The sequence below is a fragment of the Hippocampus guttulatus genome, chromosome 1, assembly GCF_054856545.1.
Source record: "Hippocampus guttulatus isolate MCC_2025c chromosome 1, RoL_Hgut_1.0, whole genome shotgun sequence".
Lineage (NCBI taxonomy): Eukaryota > Metazoa > Chordata > Actinopteri > Syngnathiformes > Syngnathidae > Hippocampus > Hippocampus guttulatus.
In genome coordinates this window covers 11,779,943-11,805,595 of record NC_141261.1, presented here as the reverse complement: position 1 = coordinate 11,805,595, position 25,653 = coordinate 11,779,943, and the positions used below count along the sequence as shown (strand labels likewise).

The window sequence follows — 25,653 nt, the reverse complement described above, 5'->3', positions numbered from 1 at the left end:
AGCTTCATTTTCCTATGCAAAAAGACACACCGTGTTGATGTGTGCAGATCGGCTCATCAACAGCATTGCGAACTTGATCAGATATGGGGACAAGATGATTGACTGAGCGATGCAAAAAAAAAAAAAAGCAACAACAAAATAAAACATACCAACTCTAAATTTGGAATGTCCTGAAAGCTCCTCAAGTGAAATGTCACTCACAAAAACAGCAGACACCCCCCTCCCCCCAACATCAGGAGCTGGGGAAAAACATTTAACACCCACAAAAAACAGCACACGGGTTTCAACCACTACCGACACCAGCGATTTAAAAATAAAGATGGTTGCAGCGCTCATTCATCCGCTTTCTGTTGCAGAGAGGCAGCCACAAAATGATCAAACTTCCAACTGCAGATCTGCTTGTGTTAGAAACTGAGGAGAACGCTTTTCTTTCCACTGTGAACTCTGCTTCAGTGAGCAAATGAGCTCTCATCAGAACCGAAATCACATCACTGACAGGACCTCAAACCATTGCAGTGCAATTCAGAGCTTCAAAAAAGACAGGCGCTTTCATTTTATACCCCCCCCCCCAAGCCCCCTTTACTACCTCCAAAATATAAATAAATAAATCCATAAATGACTTAATGAAAAAGGAAAGAATCGAGTAATTATTGTGTCACATGAATAATTACAAGAATTACCCAGTGAGACTTTGATTGCTTACCAAAATACCAGCTGAGAATGATGCAACAATATTTATCTCACCCTCAGTTTCAAATCAATGCAATGTACACATGCTGGGATAAAATAGGATCTCTATGGTTGTCATGGCGACCAAAGATCACGCGTGCAGCGCTTGTACAAAAACGTCAGCCACTGACATCAGACATATTTTAGCTCAAGTTACTTCGTCTTTTGTCGTCGTTTTGCACATTTGCCCATTGGATGGAAGACAAATTTTGTGTTTTTAACAGCACTTGACATCTCAACATGGGCCAAAAATGAAATGAATGAAATGAGATGATTTTTTTTCAGTCAAATGTTGAAATTTAAAAGATTAGATTTGTATATAGGATTGGTGTCGGTCAGATTATTCATTCACAAACGAAGCAGATATGATCTTATCGCGTCAGTCAGCTGTGTTTTTAGTGCACGTGTCACTGAAACAATTTAGGCTTTTGGCATCCCCCCCCCCCCCCCCCTCCTTTTAAGTGTGAATTGAAGCTTTGGGCAAATTTCCCGCTGCCTATTGAACTCTCTGGTGCAACCACATTGCTACCTCTGTCCATCTGGCCATGAGATATAATGTGTGCTTCAACGATACAAAAGAAAAAGAAAAAAAAAAAACAAGACTGCACAAAGTGCTATCCACACAGGTGGATAATCAATGACCACATGCTAACCAGCCGAAACACCTGAACAGCTTCAAGTGCACCACCAGCATCACATGGAATGAGCTGGGGCCAGCAGGTGCAGGATTGTGCTATATTTAACTTCATGGGTGCCACTAGGAATCAGTAGTTATCCCACCAGTCTGCCTGGCAGTTAAACATTCTGAGGTGAGAATGTGTGCGTGTGTGTGCTTGTGTGTCTCTAAGTGTGTGAGAATGTGCGCTCATACTCTTAAACAATACAGTATGCTGTTGAGGTTTCTCAGGAGAGGATGCAGCTCGCAAGGCACTAACTGAGGTAAACAGTGATGAGGAGGAGATAAAGGGCAGAGTGAATGTCACATTACCCCAAACCCTTTGACTCAGTGAACCACAGCATCGGATAACTAACTGCAGCTGTGGTAGGGGGACTCTGGTTTCCTCCATCATATAATTGGTTATCTCATTGCAATCTACTGCTCGCTGCCTCTGCAAAGAATAGGAAAGAAGCCAGAAAGAGTTTGACAGTTGTAGTCGTGACAACGACAAATGATTACAAGCGCAAGGGGAACACTCATCTGCTTCCATAAGCGTCTCTCCCTTGCCTGTTTTGCACTTGACAAAACAAGAAACTTGGCTCTCTCGATCAACGATATCATCAAACACAATTTGTCCATATTGCAATATGGATTATGAATTCAATTGATTTGTCAACAAAATTATCAACTTATGAATCAATTACTAAATAATGGTTAGTTAATGGGCGGCCCGGTAGTCCAGTGGTTAGCACGTCGACTTCACAGTGCAGAGGTACCGGGTTCAATTCCAGCTCCGGCCTCCCTGTGTGGAGTTTGCATGTTCTCCCCGGGCCTGCGTGGGTTTTCTCCGGGTACTCCGGTTTCCTCCCACATTCCAAAAACATGCATGGCAGGCTGATTGAACGCTCTAAATTGTCCCTGGGTGTGAATGTGAGCGTGGATGGTTGTTCGTCTCTGTGTGCCCTGCGATTGGCTGGCAACCGATTCAGGGTGTCCCCCGCCTACTGCCCGAAGACAGCTGGGATAGGCTCCAGCACCCCCCGCGACCCTAGTGAGGATCAAGCGGTTCGGAAAATGGATGGATGGATGGTTAGTTAATCTATTTTGATTACCGTATTTTCACGACTATAAGGCGCCATTAAAAGTCTAAAATTTTGTCCAAAATGGACAGGACGCCTTATGATGCGGAGCGTCTTGTCTATGCGCTGAGTTCCAAAACCTGACTGACAGCCGACACGCTGTTTATATAGAGAAAAGGCGGAAGTGACTGTGGACAGGCATGTGGCAAAGAAGTCGGCCAATCAGTGAAGGGTGGGCGTGTATATATACATATATGGAGAGAAAGAGAGAGAAAAGGCAGACGTGAGTGGCAGGCATGCGGGGAAGCAGTCCGCCAATGAGTGAAGGGTGGGCGTGTAAGTGGACGCTAAAGGGACGCTACAAGCAGGTACCAACACCTGTATAGAGTGTGGCTATGTGCATTGGTTTTGGTTTCTAAGAACCCCCGAAAATAAATTCTACAAAGAGACACGCCTACGAAGCTCAGTTCAAACTTCAAGTCATCGGTTATGCTTTTGGCATGCGTGCCCATCTCACAGCAGCGGTGAAAAACCAAGTCAAGCAAATGAACTCTGAGCTTGCCGTTATTCCCGGAGGCTTGACTAAAGAACTCCAACCGCTGGACATCGGCATCAACCGGGCGTTCAAAGTAAAGTTGCGAGCGGCATGGGAACGATGAATGATCGATGGCAAACACAACTTTACAAAGAGTGAGAGGCAGCGCCGGGCGAGTTACGCCACAATTTGCGAATGGATTGTGGCTGCTTGGACGAACGTGTCTGCTTGCACTGTTGTTCGAGTTTTTGGCAAAGCCGGCATCATTTCTGTGGAGCCACATGGCAATGAGAGTAACTGACAACGAGAGGGAACACGGCGTTTTTGATGGATTACCGGTACTTGCACAAATGTTCAATTCTGATACAGAGGATGAGGACTTTGATGGATTTCTGGGTGATGATTGATCGAAAAACGTGAGTACATTGTACGATGGCTAAATAAAATACAACGGAACTCCGTTTTGCTTCGTTGCCTTTTTAAAAAAGTGTTTTTAGCTTGTATCTGTATGTCTTGGCATGCTAACGTGTTTTTAGCATGCGCGCATGCATGCCGTATGTTTAAGCTGGCGTATGTTTTACCACTTTAAAATTGCGCCCAATAATACAGTGCGTTTTGTCTATGTGTAAAATACAGAAATAGCACCCATTAATGAGACTGCGCCCAACCATACGGTGCGTCGAATGGTCGTGAAAATACGGTATATTACTCATCCTATGTCAGAGTAAAATAAATTTCTGGGTCTATGATTTATTACAGAGATAATCAGAGACGTATTCAAGCTCACACCACAAAGCAGAAAACAAGGTCAACTTCTTTCGACAGCAAACTAGTTGTTACTGAATCAACAGCGCCTCAGCTGGTTGTGGGGCAGTATTGCAGTTCATTTCCGTCTAACAACAGTATTGGCCCAAATATAAGACGTTGTTTTTTTGCATTGAAATAAAACTGAAAAAGTGGGGGTCGTCTTATATTCGGGGTCTAGAGATTATACCCATTCACAACGCTAGATGACGCCAGATCATTGAAGCGAATGCTGAACTTGACTCCCCAGGCCAAAGTGAACCCCTGTCACGAAGAATAAAAATAAAAATAGCAGTAGCACGATGAAGAAAAATAAAAAATAGTGGTAAGAAAGAAAAGGGAAGAAAATAATAGAAGAAAGTTAACAGAAAATGGAGAAACGTAGCGACAATCTGGAGAAAAGTGGGTCGAAGAGTGGCCAGGTTAACCGGCAGCTGAGGAGAAGTTATGATGTAATTTACATTTCAAAAATCAGAAGCCATTCATTTACGAATGTGATTGCACTTGACATATTTAAATGTTCAGATATTAAGATTTGAATGAGGCAAAATAACATGCTTTTTCTCTCAAATATATTGTTAGAATCATTTGTTTCAGATGTACTGTAATTATTTTCTGTATAAAGATTAATTTGGTGTTCAAAAAGTCTTTTTTCAAATGAAAAAGAGGGGGTCGTCTTATAATCAGGGCCGTCTTATATTCGGGCCGATACGGTACTTCAAAAAAAATAATCAACATCGATCGATCCATTCAACCTAATTTTTAATTGCACGACTATGTTCCCTTATTATTGTAATTTTAAAGAGCGATCTGGCATTGTTTCCATGTGAAAGCACATGCCTACCAAGTTTATAAAGGAAAAAAAAAATCTAAACTGATTCCTGCTTTTGGATTACCCAATGACACTCCATTGTAGAAGGATTGTGTTCCACAAGTTTGTGTCACAATAGTTTGTGTTTTACGTTAGAAAGGGGGCGGCACGGTGCACGACTGGTTTGCACATCCGCCCCGCAGTGCAGAGGTGCAGGGTTTGATTCCGGGTACTCCGGTTTCCTCACGCAATCCAAAAAACATACGTGGCAGGTGAATGGAACACCCTAAATTGTCCTTAGCGTTTATTTGTAAGTGCGAATGGTCATTTGTCTATGTGTGCCCTGCGATTGGCTGTCAAACAGTTCGGGGTGTCCCCCGCCTGCTGCCGGATGACAGCTGGGACAGGCTCCAACGCGCCCGCGACCCTTGTGAGGATAAAGCGGATCAGAAAATGGATGGATGGATGGATGGATGTTAGAAAGGTCTTTGTCAGCTATTTTCAGTACAACTTGACATCATCACTTTAGGGTCTTTAAGTTAGCGTCGCGGGGTCAAAGGTCTCCAAACAACTGGGCAGCACATACAGGAGAGCTTTTCATTGAGTGGGGCTAGGCTAATGTATCTCACCACAGCAGTGGGTAGTCTTTTCCTAGCTGGACTGATGCCTGGAGGGGGGGCAGAGTGGAGCCTGACCCCTCGCTCACCCACACTGTATCGGGCCTGTGGTTTGAGATAGAGAGACAGAGTGAGACAGAAAGAACACAGCAGGGAGAGGAAAGAAAGCGAGAAGACAAAAGTGGGTAAGGAAATGACACGGTGGGCCTTTAGTTTGCAAGGTACAGGCAGGGCATTTTTAAAGGAACATCTCATGCCAAACAACACTAACGCGCCCACACACGCAAACCTCCCGAATCCTCCACATCCTTTACACCCCTCGTGCCCAACGCACACGTGCAGGGGAGGAGTAATGGCGTGAGACGACACAGTGGTTCCACCTTGGGGGCTGGGGGCTGGGTGGAGAATGGAGGTTAATGAGCTGACATCCCATCCGTTCAAAACACACGCCCCCCCCCCCCGCCCCTCACCCGTTTCCCTGCGCTCCTCCTCACACTGACAAGCAGACACCCAAAACCCAACAAGGCAGCGGCACTGAGCCAAGACCGTGGAGACTCAAGGTGTATCGCGGAGCATTGAGTGAAGTCGGCGTGCCGCCTGCAGCAACAACTGCAGTCATCGTCTTGTGCAATCACATTCAACTGCAATTCTCGGGGAAGCGGGAGTGCACCTGACCATTGTTACTGTAAGGCTGCTAAAGGTAAACAGGATATGGCCAAAGTCCACTGTCCAAAGTTGGGCTATTGTGTACATGGTTCTAGGACATTCCTTTCGTGAAATACACATGATCTTCTTTGATGAAACCCGTTGAACAAATATAAGTCATGATTAACATCTGTTCGTGAAGGTATTTTTAATCTTTGAGCTGTAAATAGTACTGTTGACAAATCCCTGGACGGTCGGCAGCCTCAGAGCCATAGGCTACCCCAAAAATAAGCACTGGGCAGCTAAAACCTCACCAAATGGTTGATTACAAGTAGACAAAAAGTCTTCTACAAATAGCTCCAAGCCTTCCAGTTGTTTACAATTCCACAAACAGGCCTAAAACTTGCTCAGACTAACCACCCTAAAAACATTGTTTACAAAAACTAGCCTTCAAATAGCTAAAACCAGCCCGAAAGCAGACATTACTAACCTAAAACAAGCTCCAGTGTTCACAAAAACTTGCTTTTATCCAACCAAAATTACAACCACTGAATGCGATCGAAAAACTAACTGTCTTAGATCACTGGAATTAAAAATTGCAAATGACCAGAAAAGCGGCGGCCATTTTAAAAGGGTAAGCACTAAGTGCTGGCATCGGGGCAGATGGAGTGTACAATATTTTTTTTGCCAGTGAGATAGCCAAAGACGACCGGTGTAACACACCGTGCATAACATAAAGCCTTGTTATTAATACAGCACCATAATGGCACGTTTCTTGCCAGTTGCATTCCACTCCTACACAAAAAAGAGCGCGCAGACAGGATCTACAAATTGGAGTTACACCAAAGGTTTTAACACGAAAAGGAAAAAGCACCCAAGTCAAATACAATTGTTAAAAAAGAACACAATCAAAAGCAGATCGAGAATTGATGAAGTCACTATTGAAAAACCCCAAAGAGGAATTGTTAGTTATTAGAGTGAAACAAACGTTGGAGTGAGTCATTTGCGGGAAGACGTGCATTTGTCATATCCTTAAACTGAAAAGCCAGAAGAACACAAACGGAATAAAATAATAACAAGCATTTCACCTTAGCACTATCCGGGCCTCTCAATTATTTATCACTAATGAACAGCCCCGGGCAATATTCATCCTAAGTACAATATCAACCATCCCAGGGAGGCTGAATCAGCCTGCTGAAATACTTAAATACATTTACTCAATTATGCTCACTGTCCCTAACGCCAAGGAGACAAGCGTGTACAAGCTTTCTCCCCCGCCACCACCACCGCTGCGCAAACCGCCATCTGCTCACAGTCAAGCAGGAGACTTCAAGGAAACAAGCACAACAACATTGATGCTTGCTAAAATCTTACATTTCAAATTGTCATATGTAATAGAAAACATATATTGGAAGCATTTTCTTGTAGTCCTCATTACAGTCATTTCAACAATCGTTGAATAAACCCATTATTGTTGACTTCTTCATATGGTTTGGCAGTCATAATGGCCCTCCAAGGGAAACTGTGACCCCAATGTGGCCCGCGACAAAAATGAGTTTGACACCCTTGGTTTAATATGTCGTATTTTAATAAAATTTCCTCTTCCATCTGCTGTCAACATGGAGCATATACAAATGATCAATGAAAAGTTTTTCCTTTTTTTTTGATAAACCAAGTGTTGAATCATAAATATAAATATCTATCCATCTATCCATTTTCCGTTCATCATCACAAGGGGGTGCTGGAGCCTATGCCAGCTGTCTTCGGGCAATAGGCAGGGGACACCCTGAACCGGTTGCCAGCCAATCACAGGGCACACAGAAAAGAACAACCATTCACATTCACAATCACACCAATGGACAATTTGGAGTGTTCAATCAGCCTGTCATGCATGTTTTTGGAATGTGGGAGGAAACCGGAGTACCCGGCGAAAAACCCCTGTTTGTACAAGTGTTCTCTTTTTCATTGGCTATCACGCTACGGTCCACATATATGTTTGTCGCTGTATCGTGACAGTGATGCTATCACTCAGAAACATGTGTGACTTTATGAATCCCACCACGATCAGATGTGGATTTCAAATTATCACGGTCAACTGCAAAGAATTGATAGATAACCTTCAGTATATAAACATCCCCTCTGCAATTGTTCATAAATGCCGCCATCTGTTACTTTCATCTATAAGCAGCGCGTGCTTGAGTGCACTTATTATGCTTCATTCTGTGCTGGTGTCAGCCTTGCTTATTACTTGTCAAATCACTAAATACTCATGCAGTCTCAATCATATAAGGGGGGTGGTGGGTAGGTAAACAGTGTATGAGGCAGTAGAGGGGGCCACCATTTGTTCATGGCCTGAAAAAGAAGCATCCCGATGCCAGCCAAGGCCAAAAACCATGCGAAAATTCAGTCAGCATACTCCCATCTTGATAGAAAGTAAACAGTTTTACCCACGCTAAAAATCGCCGAAAAATACTTCACCTGTGTTTATAATTACTGTGCCGATTGCCTTTAGACTGCATTGAGTCTCAAGAACTGCATTTACTTTATTTTATTGGGCTTACCTACTGTTGTCTTTATTTTTTGTGTGTGTGCATAACACAAAATCCACTGAGAGAAGTGAAGAGCGTTGCTGACAAGGTTTAGTCATCATTTTCTGTTTGTCAGTGTTTAGCTGTAAATATACCAACATGGAATTATATTGCTGAGGATTTTTGTTCCTGGACAACTTGTTAATTACAACCAAGGCACATAAAAATAAATAAATAAATAAATAAATTAATTAATTAATTTCAAAAACTGAAAGTGAATGAGTGAGATTTTGAAAGAAAAAAAACATACTATTTTCATTTTAACTGCTTTAGGGATTAAGGCTTGGGTTTGTAGAAAAAAAAACTGCATTAAAATAATCCACCATTTGCATTTTTTATCTCACAAAGGAGGCACACTCACTCACACACACACACATATGCACTCAACCACACAGAGCCCCCCTCCGCTCAACCCCAGCTCACTTCTTCTCATCTTTCCCCTCCCCCATTCTGGGTCAGCACACACATACAGACACACACAAACTCATATGCATGTCACACATACACACTGTCATCATTAAATACACAGTCGCGCGCACACACAGACGCACACATACACACACGTCGAGATCAACCTGCTGCCATCTGCTCTATGCGCACTGAACAATCCTGGCTGAATACATTATTCACTACAATATATCACATCACATTCCCTCAATGTCACAGCACCATACTGGAAAGGAGTGAGAGAGGAGGCAAGGGAGGGGAGTTGTGGGGGGAGGGGGGGGCACGTCGAATGCTTGAGAGCAAAGAGCAAAGCAGGTATTGTCCTCGGAGGGGTGAGAGAAAAAGGTACAACACACCAGTCGCACTGCCACTTTTGTCCGGTCATGTCCTATTTCCGACTTGTTTACTCCCTTCATCGCAGGGTTAAGCGCCACAGTCCCAGTCCACACAATACAGAGAGAACCCAACTCCTCTGGAACGTTACAGTATCCACATCATGTTTTATACTGCTATTGTTCTCTGATGCGGGGTGTTTTTTTTTTCTCCTCTGTCTGTCTCCTGTCAAATCTTGTTCAGTCTGATTGCATTTCCAATAAATATCCATCGCAATATAAGTAACCACAGAAGGAGCATATCAAGCTGCCCTGGTGCACAGAAAAAAAAAACATTCTGGCATAAAAAGGCATGCGGATCCTTCACTCTGCATGATCGAGAAAAAAAAAACGAGTGAAAGATGTGAGACAAAATCAAAATACGGGTTTGTATTCTCTTGCCGTAGTTATGTCATTCAATTAAAAATGAGGACCGGCACAGCAAGCCAAGTGATTGATTGTGTTCTTTATGAAGACGATTTGGAGCAAACTCAAGCAGAATTAGGCCCCAACTTCCATCACGTATGACGACAGAAAAAATGTACACAAGTAGTCAGCGCACCAAATGATTTCATCCAGCGTCACGGGATTAGCTCGCTGTGTGTTTCCGTGTGTCTTTTTGCCACACTTTTTATGAAAGTGTGACGATCCCCTGGCAATTAGAATGAAGTTAGCAGAGAAGACTTTTGTCCAGCGCTAGCAAGTGCTCAAGTGTCGTGATATTTGGAGATCATCAATCGTCGTGGATGACGGAGAGGAAGTGTCAGAACTGTTGAGCCATGTTTACAGCTCATTTTATGATTTGTAGCTTATTTGCTTCCTGTTTTTTTTGGGGGGGGGTTTTTTCCATTGCCGTTAGCCTGATGGGACTCTCAGTTGGGATTTGTGAACAAAGGGCTTTGATGAGAAGCTTCTCTGACAGGTGTGCGTATTGAGTCCAGCTGTCCGCTAGCAAGGAGCACCGAGTGAACATGAACACAGTTATTTCAGTTCCTCACACTAACCGCAAGTTAGTTGGCTGCCATATGCTCATGCGTCACTTCAGGTGAAAAGGTAGACTGTTATTGTGTGTGTGTTACATTTTGACTTGTGTGACACTTGGACGAGACGTATTCTGCAGCCATCTCATTACCTCTGTGTCCCGCGTCCTACAGGCATAATTTTCACGCCAGACGCACAGTTCCAAATAATGTGCGTTTTTGGGACGCAAGGAAATTTTTCAGTCAAAAAACCCCAACAAGAACTACGGTAATTTTTTTTTCCAGCAACAATCGCAGTTTGGCAATCGCCGCCATTGTTCTTTTGATCTCGCGTTAAGTAATCTCGCGTGACGAGATTTCCGTTCTTGTGAGACGAGATTGGCGAGATCCGCCTTCACCTCGCTGGAAGCAGACGATTGCCAAGTTGTTAAACGTTAAAACAAGTGTTGCGAACAAGTGTTGCGGAAGTTTATTGCGGATATATCACAGAGGAAGCAGCTAAAGTTGGATCGTTTTTTTTTTTTTTGCGATAATGAGTTGATTTTGAGAATGCCTTGCATCATTGGAAGCAGAGTAAAGAGAGGAGAATTTATGAACTCAAAGACTGAACCATGGGATGAAATAAGAACCTATTTCTCAGAAAATCTTGTATGCCTGAATTATTAAAATTTTTGCAGCCAGCATTTGTTTATAAGAAATAAACCGTATCAATGTATATTGTTGTTGTTTGTGTTATTATCATATGCAATTGAATAAGTAGACCATTTCAGAATTTGAAATTTGGGACTCTCTAAATGCATAATGGGACTCATACTTTTCTGATCAGCAAGTCCCTGGGACTCGCAGGGCTCAAACTGTAACATTATCACTGATTCTGCATTTTTTTTCCACAATTCAAAACAATTCCCAAGTGTCTAAATAGCATGTCTTTCGTCCAAATCATCCAATGATCAAATATAGTTTCACCCTCAATGTGGCCTTTCTGAAATGAGCCCGAATGGAGGGGGTGGGCCTGTCTCATGCAAATGAGATACCACTCACCTGCCCTCGTCTTCAGTGGCACAAATATCAAGGATGTTGCCATGGTGCTGGTGGCAGAGAAACTTGTTGATCTTTGTGTCGGAAAAAAAAAAAGTGAAAACAAACTAGGAAGGGCAAGTGGGCCCGAATAAAGACAGAAGAAAGATCACTTGGATTTTCATTTATGGGTGTGGCACCTCATCAACTCAGCAGATTTAATAATAATAATAATAGTTGATTTTATTTAGTCAATTCATGAGCAGATTTGCGTATGGGGCAAATGCCAAATTGCCATACATAGATTTCAGCTCCTCCGCCATCTGTTGTTAAGTCATGGTGTAATTATAGACCACATATTTCAGATCCAAATATTATGACCAAAAAAAATATCAGCTAAAAATGACAGTTGCATGAAGTAAACAATTTCTGCTATGTTTGTTTCCATCCTCAGTCCCTGTTCTGTATTGTTGCGATCACATTTATTTGTGGCCCAGCAGTGAGACAGAACATCTGGCAAGCCCGCACTGGACTACCCGCTCACCTGCTATTCAGCCCAACATATTCTGTCCACTTGACTCTGTCGAGCCGCTGAGTGGCAATTAACCTTGCTGCAGGAAAGTCTTGAGCAATGTTGCAAACTTTACAAACTGTCATGTCGGCTAATAATATAAAAAAAAAAAAAGGTCATATTTTTTCGTTAAGCGCCTGCAGTTGACATTTTTTACAGTTTGGACGGGTGATAACTGAACTCTAAAGGAGCATCGTGCTTCCCTCGATAGATCTTCGAAAAGGAACGTGATGTGTGGAAGTCCTCTCTCCCATGCACTGATCATTTTTTCCCACCCTCCACGCCGCCTCCATCCTCCACCCAGTTTTTCCCAGATGCTCCCGGCTCTTGTCTGTGTTTGGGCTGCGACTGTGCGGGGTCACCGCCTGCCTTGTTCTCACACACGGAACACTAAGTGTGTGCGTGTGTGTGTGTGTGTGTGTGTGAGTGTGTGTGTGTGTGTGTGTGTGTGCGCACGCGCGTTCTTGACTGAGCAAGAGGCCGCCTGCATTGTACAGTAAAGGTTTGTGTGTGTGTGCGTGTGTGTGTGTGAGTGTCCGCGCGCGCACGCAGGCGTGTCAATTTGTCCAAATATCAGAACCTTTCCAATGTGTGTGTGTGTGCGTGTGCGTGTGCGTGTGTCTGTGTGTGTGTGTGCGCGTGTGCATTGCAAGCTCAGTGCCAGGCCTCTTTAATGAGTCTGTCAGGCGCTGTTAGCGACGGCGTGCTCCCCTGGCTCGGCGCACTCCTGCAGACACACTGTGATTAGCCGGGCCAACGGCACACCACCGGGCCAGATTAAACACTCACCATGCCACCAGGGAGCGAACACACACACACCGACACACACACACTTAGACGCACACACCCAGCTTCGTCACCATTGCGCCTATTAGCCTGCTCCGATACAGAAACATGCACTTGCCCTCTGGAGCCAGGTGTCTTGGTCGCGAGAATAGAAAGAAAGAAAAAAAAAGGCTGAAATACGAACAAAACAGCAGCCTGCAGCGCTAGCAGAAGGTGCTAATATTTTGATAATCTGTATGCAATCTCTCCCCGCCACTAATCTCAGAGCATCAATCTGAATTAAGGATAGCCCCTCCGACTCCACCAGCCTTAGAGGGCTTTATTAAAGCGACATGATACACTAATTAAGGGTAATTAGCCTTTAATGAGCGTCCACGATGAATGGGCAGATATGTAGACGAGGGGCGGGCCCGAGGGCATGCGGTAATCGATTCCTCTAGGGCCCGGTGGGTTTTCCGGCTTGACCGCTCAGACGTGATCTTCGAGATAAACGGAACCGACGACCAACAGAAGGACATCGTTCAGACACACCGGTTATGCACTCAAGTGTTTTCGCACTTTTAAATTGGAAAAAAAATGGTTTGTTGTATTTACTCGATGGTATTTTGTCAAGCGGCTGTACACACAATAGAATCATCTGGATTTAGACACATTTTTGAGTAGATGTATAGTCTATTTAAAAAAAAAAACGTATCTGGATCAAGATGATTTGATGCCTGTCTAAACACCATTTTGTGTGCTAGAAAGAGGGGAAGCATACAATTGTCTAAAAAGTCATGATGGGCATCGTTTTGAAACCGTATACACCAGGGATGTCAAACATACGGCCAGCGGGCCTGATCGAACCTCCTTGGGGGCCAGTTCCGGATCATTTAAAAGTGAAAAAATGCATAAAAGACACGGGATGAATAGGTGCAATTCATGGAATATTCACTAGGGCACACACTGTTCTGATCAGAGGAAAAGACAACATTGTTTTGATCAGAGAAGAAGACAATAGCAGCCTCAGTCTGTCACTGAACAGGCCCAGCACAGCAGACGTTATCAAGGACATGTAAATACTAATACACTGTAATACACATTTAATAGCACTCTCCTTAGTTTCTAAGGTGTAGGCAGGGATTGCATTTCGATTTTATATGCTCATGTGTAAATGGCTTTAAAAAATCCTTTCTTCATCAATCTCGTTTAATCTTAAATTGTATGACTGTGTTTTTCAGTACCAATTACTTGTTAAAGTTTTGTGCCTTTATACAATCAGTGGGATCGGTTGCAATGCAGATGTGTGAATGATAAAAGTAAATTGCACATTTGTCTAAGGAAATCTAAGGTGCTTCAAGAAATGGTTTGGACAAGATATGTTCATTAAATGTCAACATTTTCCTAATGTGCTTGTGCTTCTTTTGACCAAAACAAAGGAAAGACATTATTTTGGTTATTTATAGCAGAGAATGGTATAATTTTAATGGTCCGGCCCACTTGACATCGACCGAGGCCGTATGTGGCCCACTATGTGAAATGAGTTTGACACATATACACAGTACAGACAGCTTTTCTCCAATGCTGACTATTCCAAATATGCCTCCTGATACGCAACGTTGCTTAGTTCACAATTTTACCAACTAGAATCATGTAACTTTTTTTTCTGATAATCCTCCTGGCGACCAGTAGTTCAAATTTGTCCTCTGTAGAGGACATTTGTGAACCTAAATATCTCCCACCCAGTGCATTCAATCGCATTAACTCCTTTTGTGCTCTAAAGAGGACGTTCAATGCTTTCCAATGATACCAAATTTGTAGGGGGTGGGGCTTTGTTACTTTGACTTCGGCTTCCCTCAGCGCAAGCATTTTTTATGGGAAGAGGAAAAGTAATACTTTTTATCAAATACATTTTGTCTTGAAATGCTGTTGGCATTTTATTTATAAGACTCTTATGAACACGTTAAAGTGTTGTTTGACTTGTTTTAAGTGTATTTGAGCCTAGTATTCAAGTGTTTAAAAAATGTCCTCTGTAGTGGAATTTCAAAAATTTCTTTTGGAGTAGTCCAATTACTTCACATAGATTGGGGAATTTCAAATTAATGTGATTAGACAACATTTTTTTCCCCCTGGTAGTCAGGAGGATATCATGCAATGTGGCATCTCTTTCTGAACTATAATCTGCTGAGCCAGAAACAATATCATTCAGGCATATTTGCAGCTGCATCACGTAACCTCCATTAAGATTACGACGCCCATCTACGTGGTCAGTCACTGATCACTCATCTATTCCACATAATTTCTAAAATGCATTCAAAATGTGCATAGTTCACAAGAATACGCTAACACTTGTGGAATCTACTTTCTTCCTTTCCTAACTTTGCTGCTGTAATTTGGGAATTTCTCCATTGTGAGTTTTCTTAGAATCTTATCATAACAATCTATTAAATTATGTATAATTGTCAAAACACATTGTCTTATTGGTGAAAACATTCTTACTCCTTTTGTTTTTGTTTAATGTAATTTAAAGTACTCACTTAGTCATGTAATGTTAGCTTTATTCATACGTACGTACTTTCTAAGAGCTCTACAATAATCTCTGTCAGATAGGATAGAAAATGTTCGGGAAGCGCAACAGAGTGCTGAAAACACAAAATGTGACCAGAAAAATGCCACATAATGATCCAACCTCTGTATTTTACCCTCGGAGTGTCTAACTGGTTCTTTGTCCGGTTTCCACGAAAATAGCCATCAACTAAAATGTCAAATGTACTGTCCTGCTACATGTGGTGGCGCTCAGTCAGGTTAATTATTTTGACCACCGACTAGTTCGGTCACGTTCATAACACAGTTAAGAAAGAAAAAAAAATGGAGAAAAAAAAAGTCCCTACAGCAAAAATGTTCTTTTGTGGTCACGGCTCCTCCCCCACGCGTTCCGAGTGACCTGATTTTGCCCCTGCCGTGTGGCACATGATGGTTTTCCTTGTCTTCACCTCATTTCCTGCCGTCATTGTTGAGGTACGGTTAAACAGTGCAGTTACCAAAAAGGTCTAACTGACATTCTCAGATGTGGTCGCAGCTTGTCTAAACCGAGTCATAATGTTCTGTTTTTCAAGACAGAGCAAAAAAAAAAAAACTTTTAGCTGCTTAACCTACAGTATGCTAATCCATATCATCATATGCTAAACCCCAAGGGATTGGCCGGCGACCAGTCTGGATCGGCTGAAATAGGCTGCAGTTCAGCTACGATCATAATCAAGACACACGTTTGAAACACGTTCTGTTCATCCCAATGTATCTCTCCTCCAACCTGAACTGCATTTCACCTCCTCCAGGAATGGATTTTACAGGGTACCTTGTGACCCGTCTTAACACAGATTCCCACCCGCCCCCACTGCATCAAAATGTGCACGTTTGGTTAGAGCGCAATGTTGTTTTGCCCCCGGAGGGAAACTATGAGTTGCGCTTGCAAATATCCGAGCGGGATGTACGTACTCGTATGCTTTCGAAACCCCCGTAACAAAATCCAGTTAGGAGTGGGGGCATTCTAAGAAAATGTACCATATTTTCCGCACCTAAAAGCCTTCCATTTTCTTAAAAGCTCACAGTGAGCCTTAAAATCCGATGCGCCTTGTGTATGCTCATTACGGTAATATGTCAAACCCAAAATGGCTCCTTGCTCGAGACATGCTGACAACGCAGAGTTCAAACTTAAGGCGAACGGTTTCGCAGTTGAACACGGAAATAGAGCAGCGGCAAGGGAGTTCAACGTCAACGAGTCAATGTTATAACTTGCTGCTGGTGAACTGTGTCGCTGCTTTATTAAATATGTTTTACTAACATCTGATCGTTCCGTTGGCATTTGCTTGGGCGTAGCTCCATCTAGTGGATGCATTGTAGATTGCGTCTTATAATGCGGTGCGTCCAATATATGAAATGAAATTACAAAATAGGCCATTCATTGAAGGTGCGCCTCATAATCCAGTGTGCCTTTTAGTGTGGAAAATACGCTAAATGAATAACTTCACCTCTAATCTACAGCTGCACTGCCTGAGCTCCATCAGAGTGACTTTGCTTGCATTTAATTTCATATTTTTGTAGCTCTTAAACTTCCCCCCGGCGAAAAGATGTGTTTCGATTGCTTTTCTCAAGCAGTTTCAAATACCAGCTGTACACTTATATAGTGACTTACTGAAGCAGATGTCTGGTTGTATAAAGTTGTTGTTCATGTCAATATGTCTAAAACTCTGTCGCAGTAGATGAATTTCTATGTCCTCGTAGTTCTGCACAAGATTAATGACACATCTTGTATGAGGATGGATGGAGTGACTCTTGTCATAACCACAATGTTAAGTCAGCTGCTACTTTATTTGCAAACCTTTGGATTTGAACTGCAACTACTTTTTTGCGATGGTAAAGCCAATCTAATATCGTGAATATTGGCCGATCCTGGAGAGGAGAGACGGTGTGTCAATACATCACTTGAGACGCTGCGTCAATACATCACTTGCAGCCAATCGGACGGAGCATTTGCCGAGCAAAATCCTCCAAGGCGAGCTCCTTTCGGTCAACAGATGTGACCTCACCACGATCTCCTATGGAAGCATGTATCAAATAGATGCTTGATAGTTAATAGAATTACAAGTGTTCACATGTCTGAAATATGGGTCCTTCATATATGGTCTCACTGGAGGGCAAACGGCGAATTGGGCTTTTGTAGTCTTAACCGGCCAAAATCCATTCCAGATGTTCAGAAGTGGATAAAATTCTTCCCCCAAAAGACAAATATACGTTGAGATTTGAAACGATAAACAATGACATGCCGCAAGACTGCTTGAAGTTCGGCGTCATCTTTTTGCAACAGCTTGCCGCCAGTGCGACACAGAGAGTGCCTTTTTTTGGAGAGGGGGGGAGGGGGTGGATCCGCCGCTCCTTGCTTATGTTACCGTGGAGCGCTAATGTACATAGATCGATAACAGACTTTCCATTTCAACACATCCAGCTGATGTTTGGATACCGAGTTAGAATTGATCCTGTCCTTGGCGACACAAAATGCGTGTGTTTGGGGGGGTTTGGATGATGTTAAAAAAAAAAAAAAAGCCTTTCAGCAACACGGCTAAAATTCCTTTGTAAAATAAGATTTTAAAAATCTGTATTTGTGTCACAATGGAGAAATCCCCAATTTACAGCAGCAAAATTATGAAAGGGAGAAAGTAGAAGACACAAAGTATATAGATATAAATATAAAATATACATATAAGCATATTAAAAATGGGTGAGTGGGGGCGAGTCAAAAGCCTTCTCGATGTTACATGTGGTAAAGCTGATAAAAGGTGGCGGAGGCGGCGGCAAATGCTGCCGATGCACGTGTGAAAAAAAACATCTGTTCAAACAGATCAACTTTTTCAAGTGCTTTCAGCAGCGTTTCCTTTCCAAGTTAAAATGGCATCCGAGCACAGATAACACAGAAACAACAAAACACCCATTTTAATCGATGAGTTATCAAACATCGGCAGTTTGCCCACCAAAGGCGGGAGGATGACGCAAAAAAACAACAACAAAAAAAACCCCGAAAGACAGCAATTGTACCAAACTGCACTTCTAACAAGGTCAGTGTTGCACAGAGTCCCGATTGACGATGAAAACGCAGAGGACAGGAACTGATGGTTCTCACTCAAACAATCCAGTGCACTGTCGAACAGAATGCAAGCAATGGGACTTTGTGCGTTTGTGCATGCGTGTAGGCGGAATCCTTTCTCGGAGCTCAGCGTAAAGTATGAAAGTAGGCGCAGCGGCATGTCAGTCGACCAGAATCAATTCATTCTATTTTTCATCTTTAAAGTGCTGTTTTAGCAGAGATGTTTGAGAGCAAATAATGACGCATCGCAAAAACATAAGTCACCGCTACTTCCTGTCTCCTCATTAGTCTCATACTGAATATTTGCGGCCTACGTCTATCGGCGTATGATGGCGTCGGTTCAGTTCCGTTTATTTATTTGTCAGACGCTACGCGTGGAAAGACGAAACTCCAGGGTAGAGATTCTTTAAACAGACGACAGCTTGAGAGCTCATTTCGAGCTGCGGTCCCGAGGGCGTAAAGCGCATTACTGATGACAATTTTCACACCGCATCATGTAGAAATATCAGATGTATCAGATGTACCAAAGAAGTATCAAAATCGATACCCGCGTTTTATTATGTCACACGGAAAAAAAATATGGCTGCCAGGTGGACCAGTGGTTAGCACTTCGACCTCACAGTGCAGAGGTACGGGGTTTGATTCCAGCTCCGGCCTTCTTGTGTGTAGTGTGCATGTTCTCCCTGGGCCTGTGTGGGTTTTCTCCGGGTACTCTGGTTTCCTCCCAACATTCCAAAAATATGCTTGGCAAGCTGATTGACCACTCCAAATTGTCCCTAGGTGTGAGTGTGACCGCGGATTGTTGTTCGTCTGTGTGTGCCCTGCGATTGGCTGGCAACCGGTTCAGGGTGTCCCCCGCCTACTGCCCGAAGACAGCTGGGATCCAGCCCCCTCCGCGACCCTTGTGAGGATAAAGCGGATCAGAAAATGGATGGATCGATGGATGGATCAGAAATATGACAAAAAAACGGTTCAGGAAAAAAAAACGGTAACAATAAGATTCATTGTAATGTGAGGAGCAGAATTTGGACCAAAAAATAATAATTATTTTTATTATGCATCAATTATCCCAACGATTTGCTCTCATACCAAATAGCAAGTCTCCACCAGCAGCAACGATCTCTCTCGTTCTCACGACCTGCCATATTTGATCTATTATGTCTCATAATATTGCATATTTCCACCCATATTTCTGACTTCATTCTTCTAGTGTAATTATTATCCTTGATATTGATGATGATGATAGACTGAATGCAAACTGTGCTTCAAAAAGAAAATCTCCACAGTAATTAAAAATATACAACTTAATTTTTTACACTCCAAGGGTCTCCGTCTGTTTTGTGAAAGTTAAATTAAAATTGACAACGAGCTCGCACTGGTTAATGAGTTCGATGACTAACTTTTGCGTCCGTGTATAACAATCACATTGTCCGAAGTACCAACACACAACATGGAAATCAACTGACAGAGACTCAGTAAAGCTCCCGCAGTCACTTTAAATGCACATCGATACAGTTGGGAAGTTACCTAACGCCCACATGACCCGGATAGACTCTTTCATAATGGTGTCGGTTGCATAAAATAAAACTGGTATCATTTATGGCATTCAGAAATCAGAGCCATTATTATTATGTTATGTGTTCTTCTATTACGCAAGGGATTTGTCGTTTTGCAAAGCTCTCAGCCCAGACAATACAGGCGGTAGTACTCAAAACCTTGATAAAACAAACCCCCCAAAAAAAAAATCTTTTTGGTTCGATGAAGCAAACAATCAGCTTGTCAATAAAAGAGAGAAGCACTAAGCTCATTGCTTTCTCTTGCGGCCATGAGAAAATGCATATTTCTCCGTAGCAGTGTCTGGAGGGTGATGACAAAAAGTAAATAATTGAATAAAGGAAAGCCTCAGTTGCGCATCTCCTTAATTCATTTTTCATGTAATTAAATCAGCGGAATGTTATAAAAACATGTAAACTCTGTTCGCGACTCTGGGTCATTTGCATTTTTAATCAAACCAGATTAATTCTAATAGGCGAGCTGGGCTAAGGCGATGACAGAGCAGGCCTATTGTGCGTCTGTCACACTCATTTAATTCTGTCATTATGTCCCATATCCTATTATGATAATTGGCTTTTTATTCTCAATCAACAACCAGCATGGGCTATTCAATTGTAATCTCTGACTGCTGCACTCTTCACCCTGAAACATGCACGAAGTTTACCGTCTTAAAAACCAAGGAGCAGAGAACGTGGAGGAGTAGCTCATCCAACGTGCAAGCAAACCAGACAAGAGCCGGTTTAAAAAAAATTTAATAAAATAAATCAGATAATGGACTGCAGCCTCCAAAGTGCCCAAAAACAATACAAGGATACATTATCATATCAAAGTCATCATTTGTAATCGCATTGGATTGCTTTTTCCTTCCTTATTTTCACTCTGGCAGCAAGCAGTCAAATGCAGAGTGCAACTGCCATTCAACTCAGGAAAGAGAAGCGGAAAGTCAAGTAAGTGTTGACTTTTTGTTGACTTTAGTTTGCTACACTGTTAATAAGAGGTTTGAGTTGTTATTGTCGTTTTAACTTTAAATGGTTTGGCAGCTTCTTTTTCACTCACATTTTGCCGCTGACTGAAGTTGGAAAGTATTTACTTGCTGTCAAGACATTTTTGAATGCATCGCGATTTGCATTTTATTTTGTATGCGGGATATGCTCATCGGTAATAACATGAGGCGCACCTGCACACTCGAATGGGATCCAACGCAAGAACTACATCATAACACTAGTAAGTGCCTTTGGTGTCCTCATCATGAAAATGGACCGATCTATCCTTTTTTTTTTGTCATCAACACTTAATGAACACTTGCTCGCGTTTGAATTTGAACATTTGGCTACATCGTGAAATGTGTTTATATCAGCTCTCACTCCATTAGAAACGAGAGCAACTATCGTGAAATGCGGTCATCCAATAGCTCAGACTGTACTGTAAACAAAGTCAGGAAAGTGGTGGTGGTGGGGGGGGGGGGGCAGAGTGGAGGGGGATTCTGGTGTTGTTTCAATCGAGGCCACGCGAATGCTGTTGACGGAGTAGGGGACATTAACGCGCGAGCTTTCTTACAAACTTCTCTTGTGACAAATGCATCTCAGCCTTAATGCGACTTTTAGCCGGAACGAGCGCGGAGTGCAGCTCGCAATGTGCGCGGATTGAGTCAGACGAGTGCAGCTAGAAATATACTAATTTTCTCACTGTGGCCACCACTTTGCCTAAATCCACGTGCATTAGTGTCCTTATGAGGAGACACTTTTACGAGAAGAGGTTTTTAGAGCGATTATGCGCTCCCAAAGGACAGATGCTAAAAAGCAAAGTAGGTAAGGCCTCTCCAAACAGTTCAATGATGAGTGTTCTGATTTATCAAACAGAGAAAACCAAGTTCTTAACACGCATTTACCATTTCACATCCCTCACACAATATCGCTTTTCACAGTGGAATTCAAAGACGGTCATTGAACAGTAAGCCCAAGGTAAAGGTATGCTGCACATTTTACATATCGTATATTCCGGACTACAAGTCGAAGTTTTTTTTTCATAATTTGGCCGGGGGTGCGACTTATACTCTGGAGCGATTTATGTGTGAAATTATTAACACATGTTTATGTCATTTCACATGTTATTTTCACATTAAACCACAAGAGGGTGCTCTCGGCCTGTGTCGATAAATCGACGATGAGTCTGACGTAAGCGACGTAGAAGAGGACGCAGCGCATCGTCTACCTCCCGAGTTGGGGGAGTGGTTTAAAAGTGACGACGAGGATGAAGATTTCATTGGATTTAGTGATTTGGAGTGAAACTGATAGTTTGGTAAACTTGTTAGCATGTTCTTTATGCTAGTTATCTGAATAACTCTTAATATGTTACGTCGTCACTGACATTAGCAGGCATGTCAGTCATGTAACGTTAGTATACCGTGCACTTATTCAGCCTGTTGTTCTCTATTTTATTTTTATTTTATTAAACACGTATGATTTTGGTGTTGGATTTTATCAAATACTCTTTCCGACATGTATTTTCTATTTAATACAGTGCAGTATTTAATGTACCTGTAATAAATTTACATTCATCCATCCATTTTCTAATCCGCTTATCCTCACAAGGGTCACGGGTGTGCTGGAGCCGATCCCAGCCGTCTTCAGGCAGTAGGCGGGGGACAACCTAAACTGGTTGCCAGCCAATAGCAGGGCACACAGACAAACAACCATCCGCGCTCATACTCACACCTCGGGACAATTTCGAGTGCTCCATTAACCTGCCATGCATGTTTTTTGGAATGTGAGAGGAAACCGGGGTACCCGGAGGAAACCCACGTCGGCATGGGGAGAACATGCAAAGTTCACACAGGAAGGCCGGAGCTGTAATCAAACCGGCTACCTCTGCACTGTGCGGCCGGCGTGCTTACCCCTAAATTAAGGTATAATAATTATATCAAGAACAGTGGTTCTTAACCTGGGTTCGATCAAACCCCTGGGGGTTCGGTGAATCGGTCTCAGGGGTTCGACGGAGCCTCTGCCATGGAGTTTAAGACACAGCCGACTCAACATGCCAATTAGTTATGACACGCCCACTTGGCCATCACTGGCTACAGATGATCACATGACATTGCTTGACCAATCAGTGCTGCGGGAAATTTAGTTCGCTCAGTTGTCACCGTATGACTGTCGCGATAGTACATCACATGATTTTAAAAAAAATGTTTTGACACATGCTAACTATGTCGAGCAAAAAAATGAAAGTGGTCAGACGAATATGCACAAGCTGGATTCACAAGCATCACGGAACGTGAAGAGACTCAGCGTCCTATCTGCATGATTTGTCCTGCCAAGTTAAGCAACTCTCGTCTCACGCCGGCAAAACTGAGGGAACACTTCTTGAAAGTGAATGGAGATTGGAATACAAGAAAATCATTTATTTGCTCTTTTCAGTTTTTATGTCTTGAATTAAAAAAACAACATATTTTTATTTTTCACGAATGACAGGTTCAGTGAATGTACATATGAACTGGTTGGGTTCTGTACTTTTAATAAGGTTCAGAACCCCTGACCTAGAAAATGTCAATTTTGGAAACAATTTCTTTCACACTTTGTCCTCTTCAGGGTTGCAGTTAAGCTGCAGCCTACATCCCAGATGACTTTGGGCGAGAGGCGAGGTCCAAGCCAGACTTGTCGCCACACAAAGGTGGGAGAGAGATTTGAACCTGCGACCTCTCAACTCTCACGATGAAGACGTTTTTACCACTACCGCAACGTGCTGCCCACCACACAAACGTAATCAGAGGAAAGAATGCAAACAGATGCTTTGAGGTTGGTTTTTTTTTGTAATCACCATTTCAGTTGCAACGTTTCATAATAAATCCTGAATAATTTGTGATTTCAGTGCAATTAAAAACGTTGCCATTGGAAGATCATTTTTAATTTCAAACGGATGACGCCACGCCAGGGTATGTTCGAATTTTCCAGGTGCACCACTATTTGCTTACCAAGATTCATTTCCAATAAAACACCACTGACTGTACACAATTTACATATGACTCACTATTATTTCCATCAAGAGGACTTAATAATTTCCTTCTTGAGTACACAAGGTGGTGTTACTATGGGCACTGAGGCCTGTTCCTTTGTGGCTGGAGACAACAGCTGTCTTTACCTTTGGCAGGCAAACAGGCTCATTAAGGGCAGCCATGTTTGTTTTTTGTGCCCGATACCTAGCCCTAAGCAAACACTGCCATATCTCTACTGTGCAGCACTCGCAGTCTCAACATTTCCTTCCCTATTGTGTTGCTGGCATGCCGATCCCGCCATACGTTTTGTACCCCCCACCCCCGTGGGCTGTGGCCGAGCTGCAAATGGCTCCGAAAGAATGCAGACTTAATTGAGAAATTTTAGTTGAGGTTGCAGCTGACGCAATGCTCAAATGTTGTTAAAGATGCGATGAATTGTTACATGCATAATGTATACCATTACGGCGCCCGATATTACATCTTGCCGCGCACGACACCAAAGGCCTCTTTTGTTTGTCACGTGGCAGACGTGATAAAGGCGTCATTATTTGGTGCACTCACAGTGAAAATGTGCGCTGAAAGGTTCCATTCAAATATTCTCTCACCACTGTCTCGAGCTTGAGTGACAAGGCGGGTTGAAGTGAGAACGTTTTGACAAAAAAAAATTACATTTTAGGAGCAAAATGTGATTCTATTACTGTAAATGGCAAACATTGGGAACACTTAAACCCAAAAGGCATTCACATTCGTTCATATATGGGGGGTTACTTTTTGGCTTTTCAATAATATTCATATAGCGGTACTTGGTGATTTTCAGCTTATAAAATTCCAAAAGAAGTCTTGCAAAATGTACTCACTTATTTGATTTCATCTCCTTTCACCATTTCTCATGGCCAGAGTCACAATGCATTGTGAAATGAGTTCTTAATGTGGAGTAATGAGACTGTCATGGCAAGGCAGTCTCTGCTTGTTTGAGTTTGACTCATGTTGGAGATTCAATTAAATCAGCTGAAGTCAAGCTGGCCCAGGGCCAGATCGGTAATGGGTGACCTCATTCAAACAATGCTCTGACATATTGAAACAATAAGAGGAAGGGCCTTGAGCCAGTCACAAAAGCAAACTGCACTCAGAAGCGATAAGGTAGAAAAATTACAGTGAAGTCACTAAAGTGTTTGAAAGATTCATACCGTCATCTGTCTTCGGGCAGATTTTTGTTTTATACTTTTGGTGCTTGTAAATCACTTTAGTGTGAGTGTGTGTGATCATGTCATTAACATAAATCTAAAGGAGGACACGGCCTCTCCGTGAGCCGTCACCTTACCGTGGTGGAGGGGTTTGTGTGTCCCAATGATCCTAGGAGCTAAGTTGTCTGGGGCTTTATGCCCCTGGCAGGGTCACCCATGGCAAACAGGTTCTAGGTGAGGGACCAGACAAAGCACGGCTCCAAGACCCCTTATGATAAAAAAAATTAAAGGATCTCAGTTTCCCTTGCCCGGACGCGGGTCACCGGGGCCCCCCTCTGGAGCCAGGCCTGGAGGTGGGGCTCGTTGGCGAGCGCCTGGTGGCCGGGCCTACACCCATGGGGCCCGGCCGGGCTCAGCCCGAAGAGGCAACGTGGGTCCCCCTTCTCATGGTCTCACCACCCGTGGGAGGGGTCAAAGGGGTCGGGTGCAATGCGAGCTGGGCGGCAGCCAAAGGCGGGGACCCTGGCGGTCCGATCCTCGGCTGCAGAAGCTAGCTCTTGGGACATGGAATGTCACCTCTCTGGCAGGGAAGGAGCCCGAGCTGGTGTGTGAGGTAGAGAAGTTCCGACTGGATATAGTCGGACTTGCCTCCACACACAGCCTGGGTTC

General features: G+C 43.1%; 1 protein-coding gene and 1 long non-coding RNA gene across 3 annotated transcripts in view; one reads left to right on the top strand and one right to left on the bottom strand.

The window, feature by feature from the left end:
- LOC147210382 (TOX high mobility group box family member 2-like) overlaps positions 1–25,653 on the bottom strand; it is a 104,684-nt gene that overhangs the window by 60,822 nt on the left and 18,209 nt on the right. Inside the window, exon 2 of one of the 2 annotated variants that reach the window (XM_086109798.1) lies at positions 5,246–5,338. The exons of the other annotated variant lie outside the window; for it this stretch is intronic. Coding sequence (XP_085965924.1) covers positions 5,246–5,338 — 93 coding nt within the window. The remainder of the gene's footprint in view (positions 1–5,245; positions 5,339–25,653) is intronic. 2 annotated transcript variants of the gene reach the window in all.
- LOC147210383 (uncharacterized) lies at positions 20,696–23,823 on the top strand. The gene is made up of 3 exons (XR_015102961.1): positions 20,696–20,756; positions 23,397–23,603; positions 23,677–23,823. It is a non-coding gene; the product is annotated as an uncharacterized LOC147210383 (long non-coding RNA).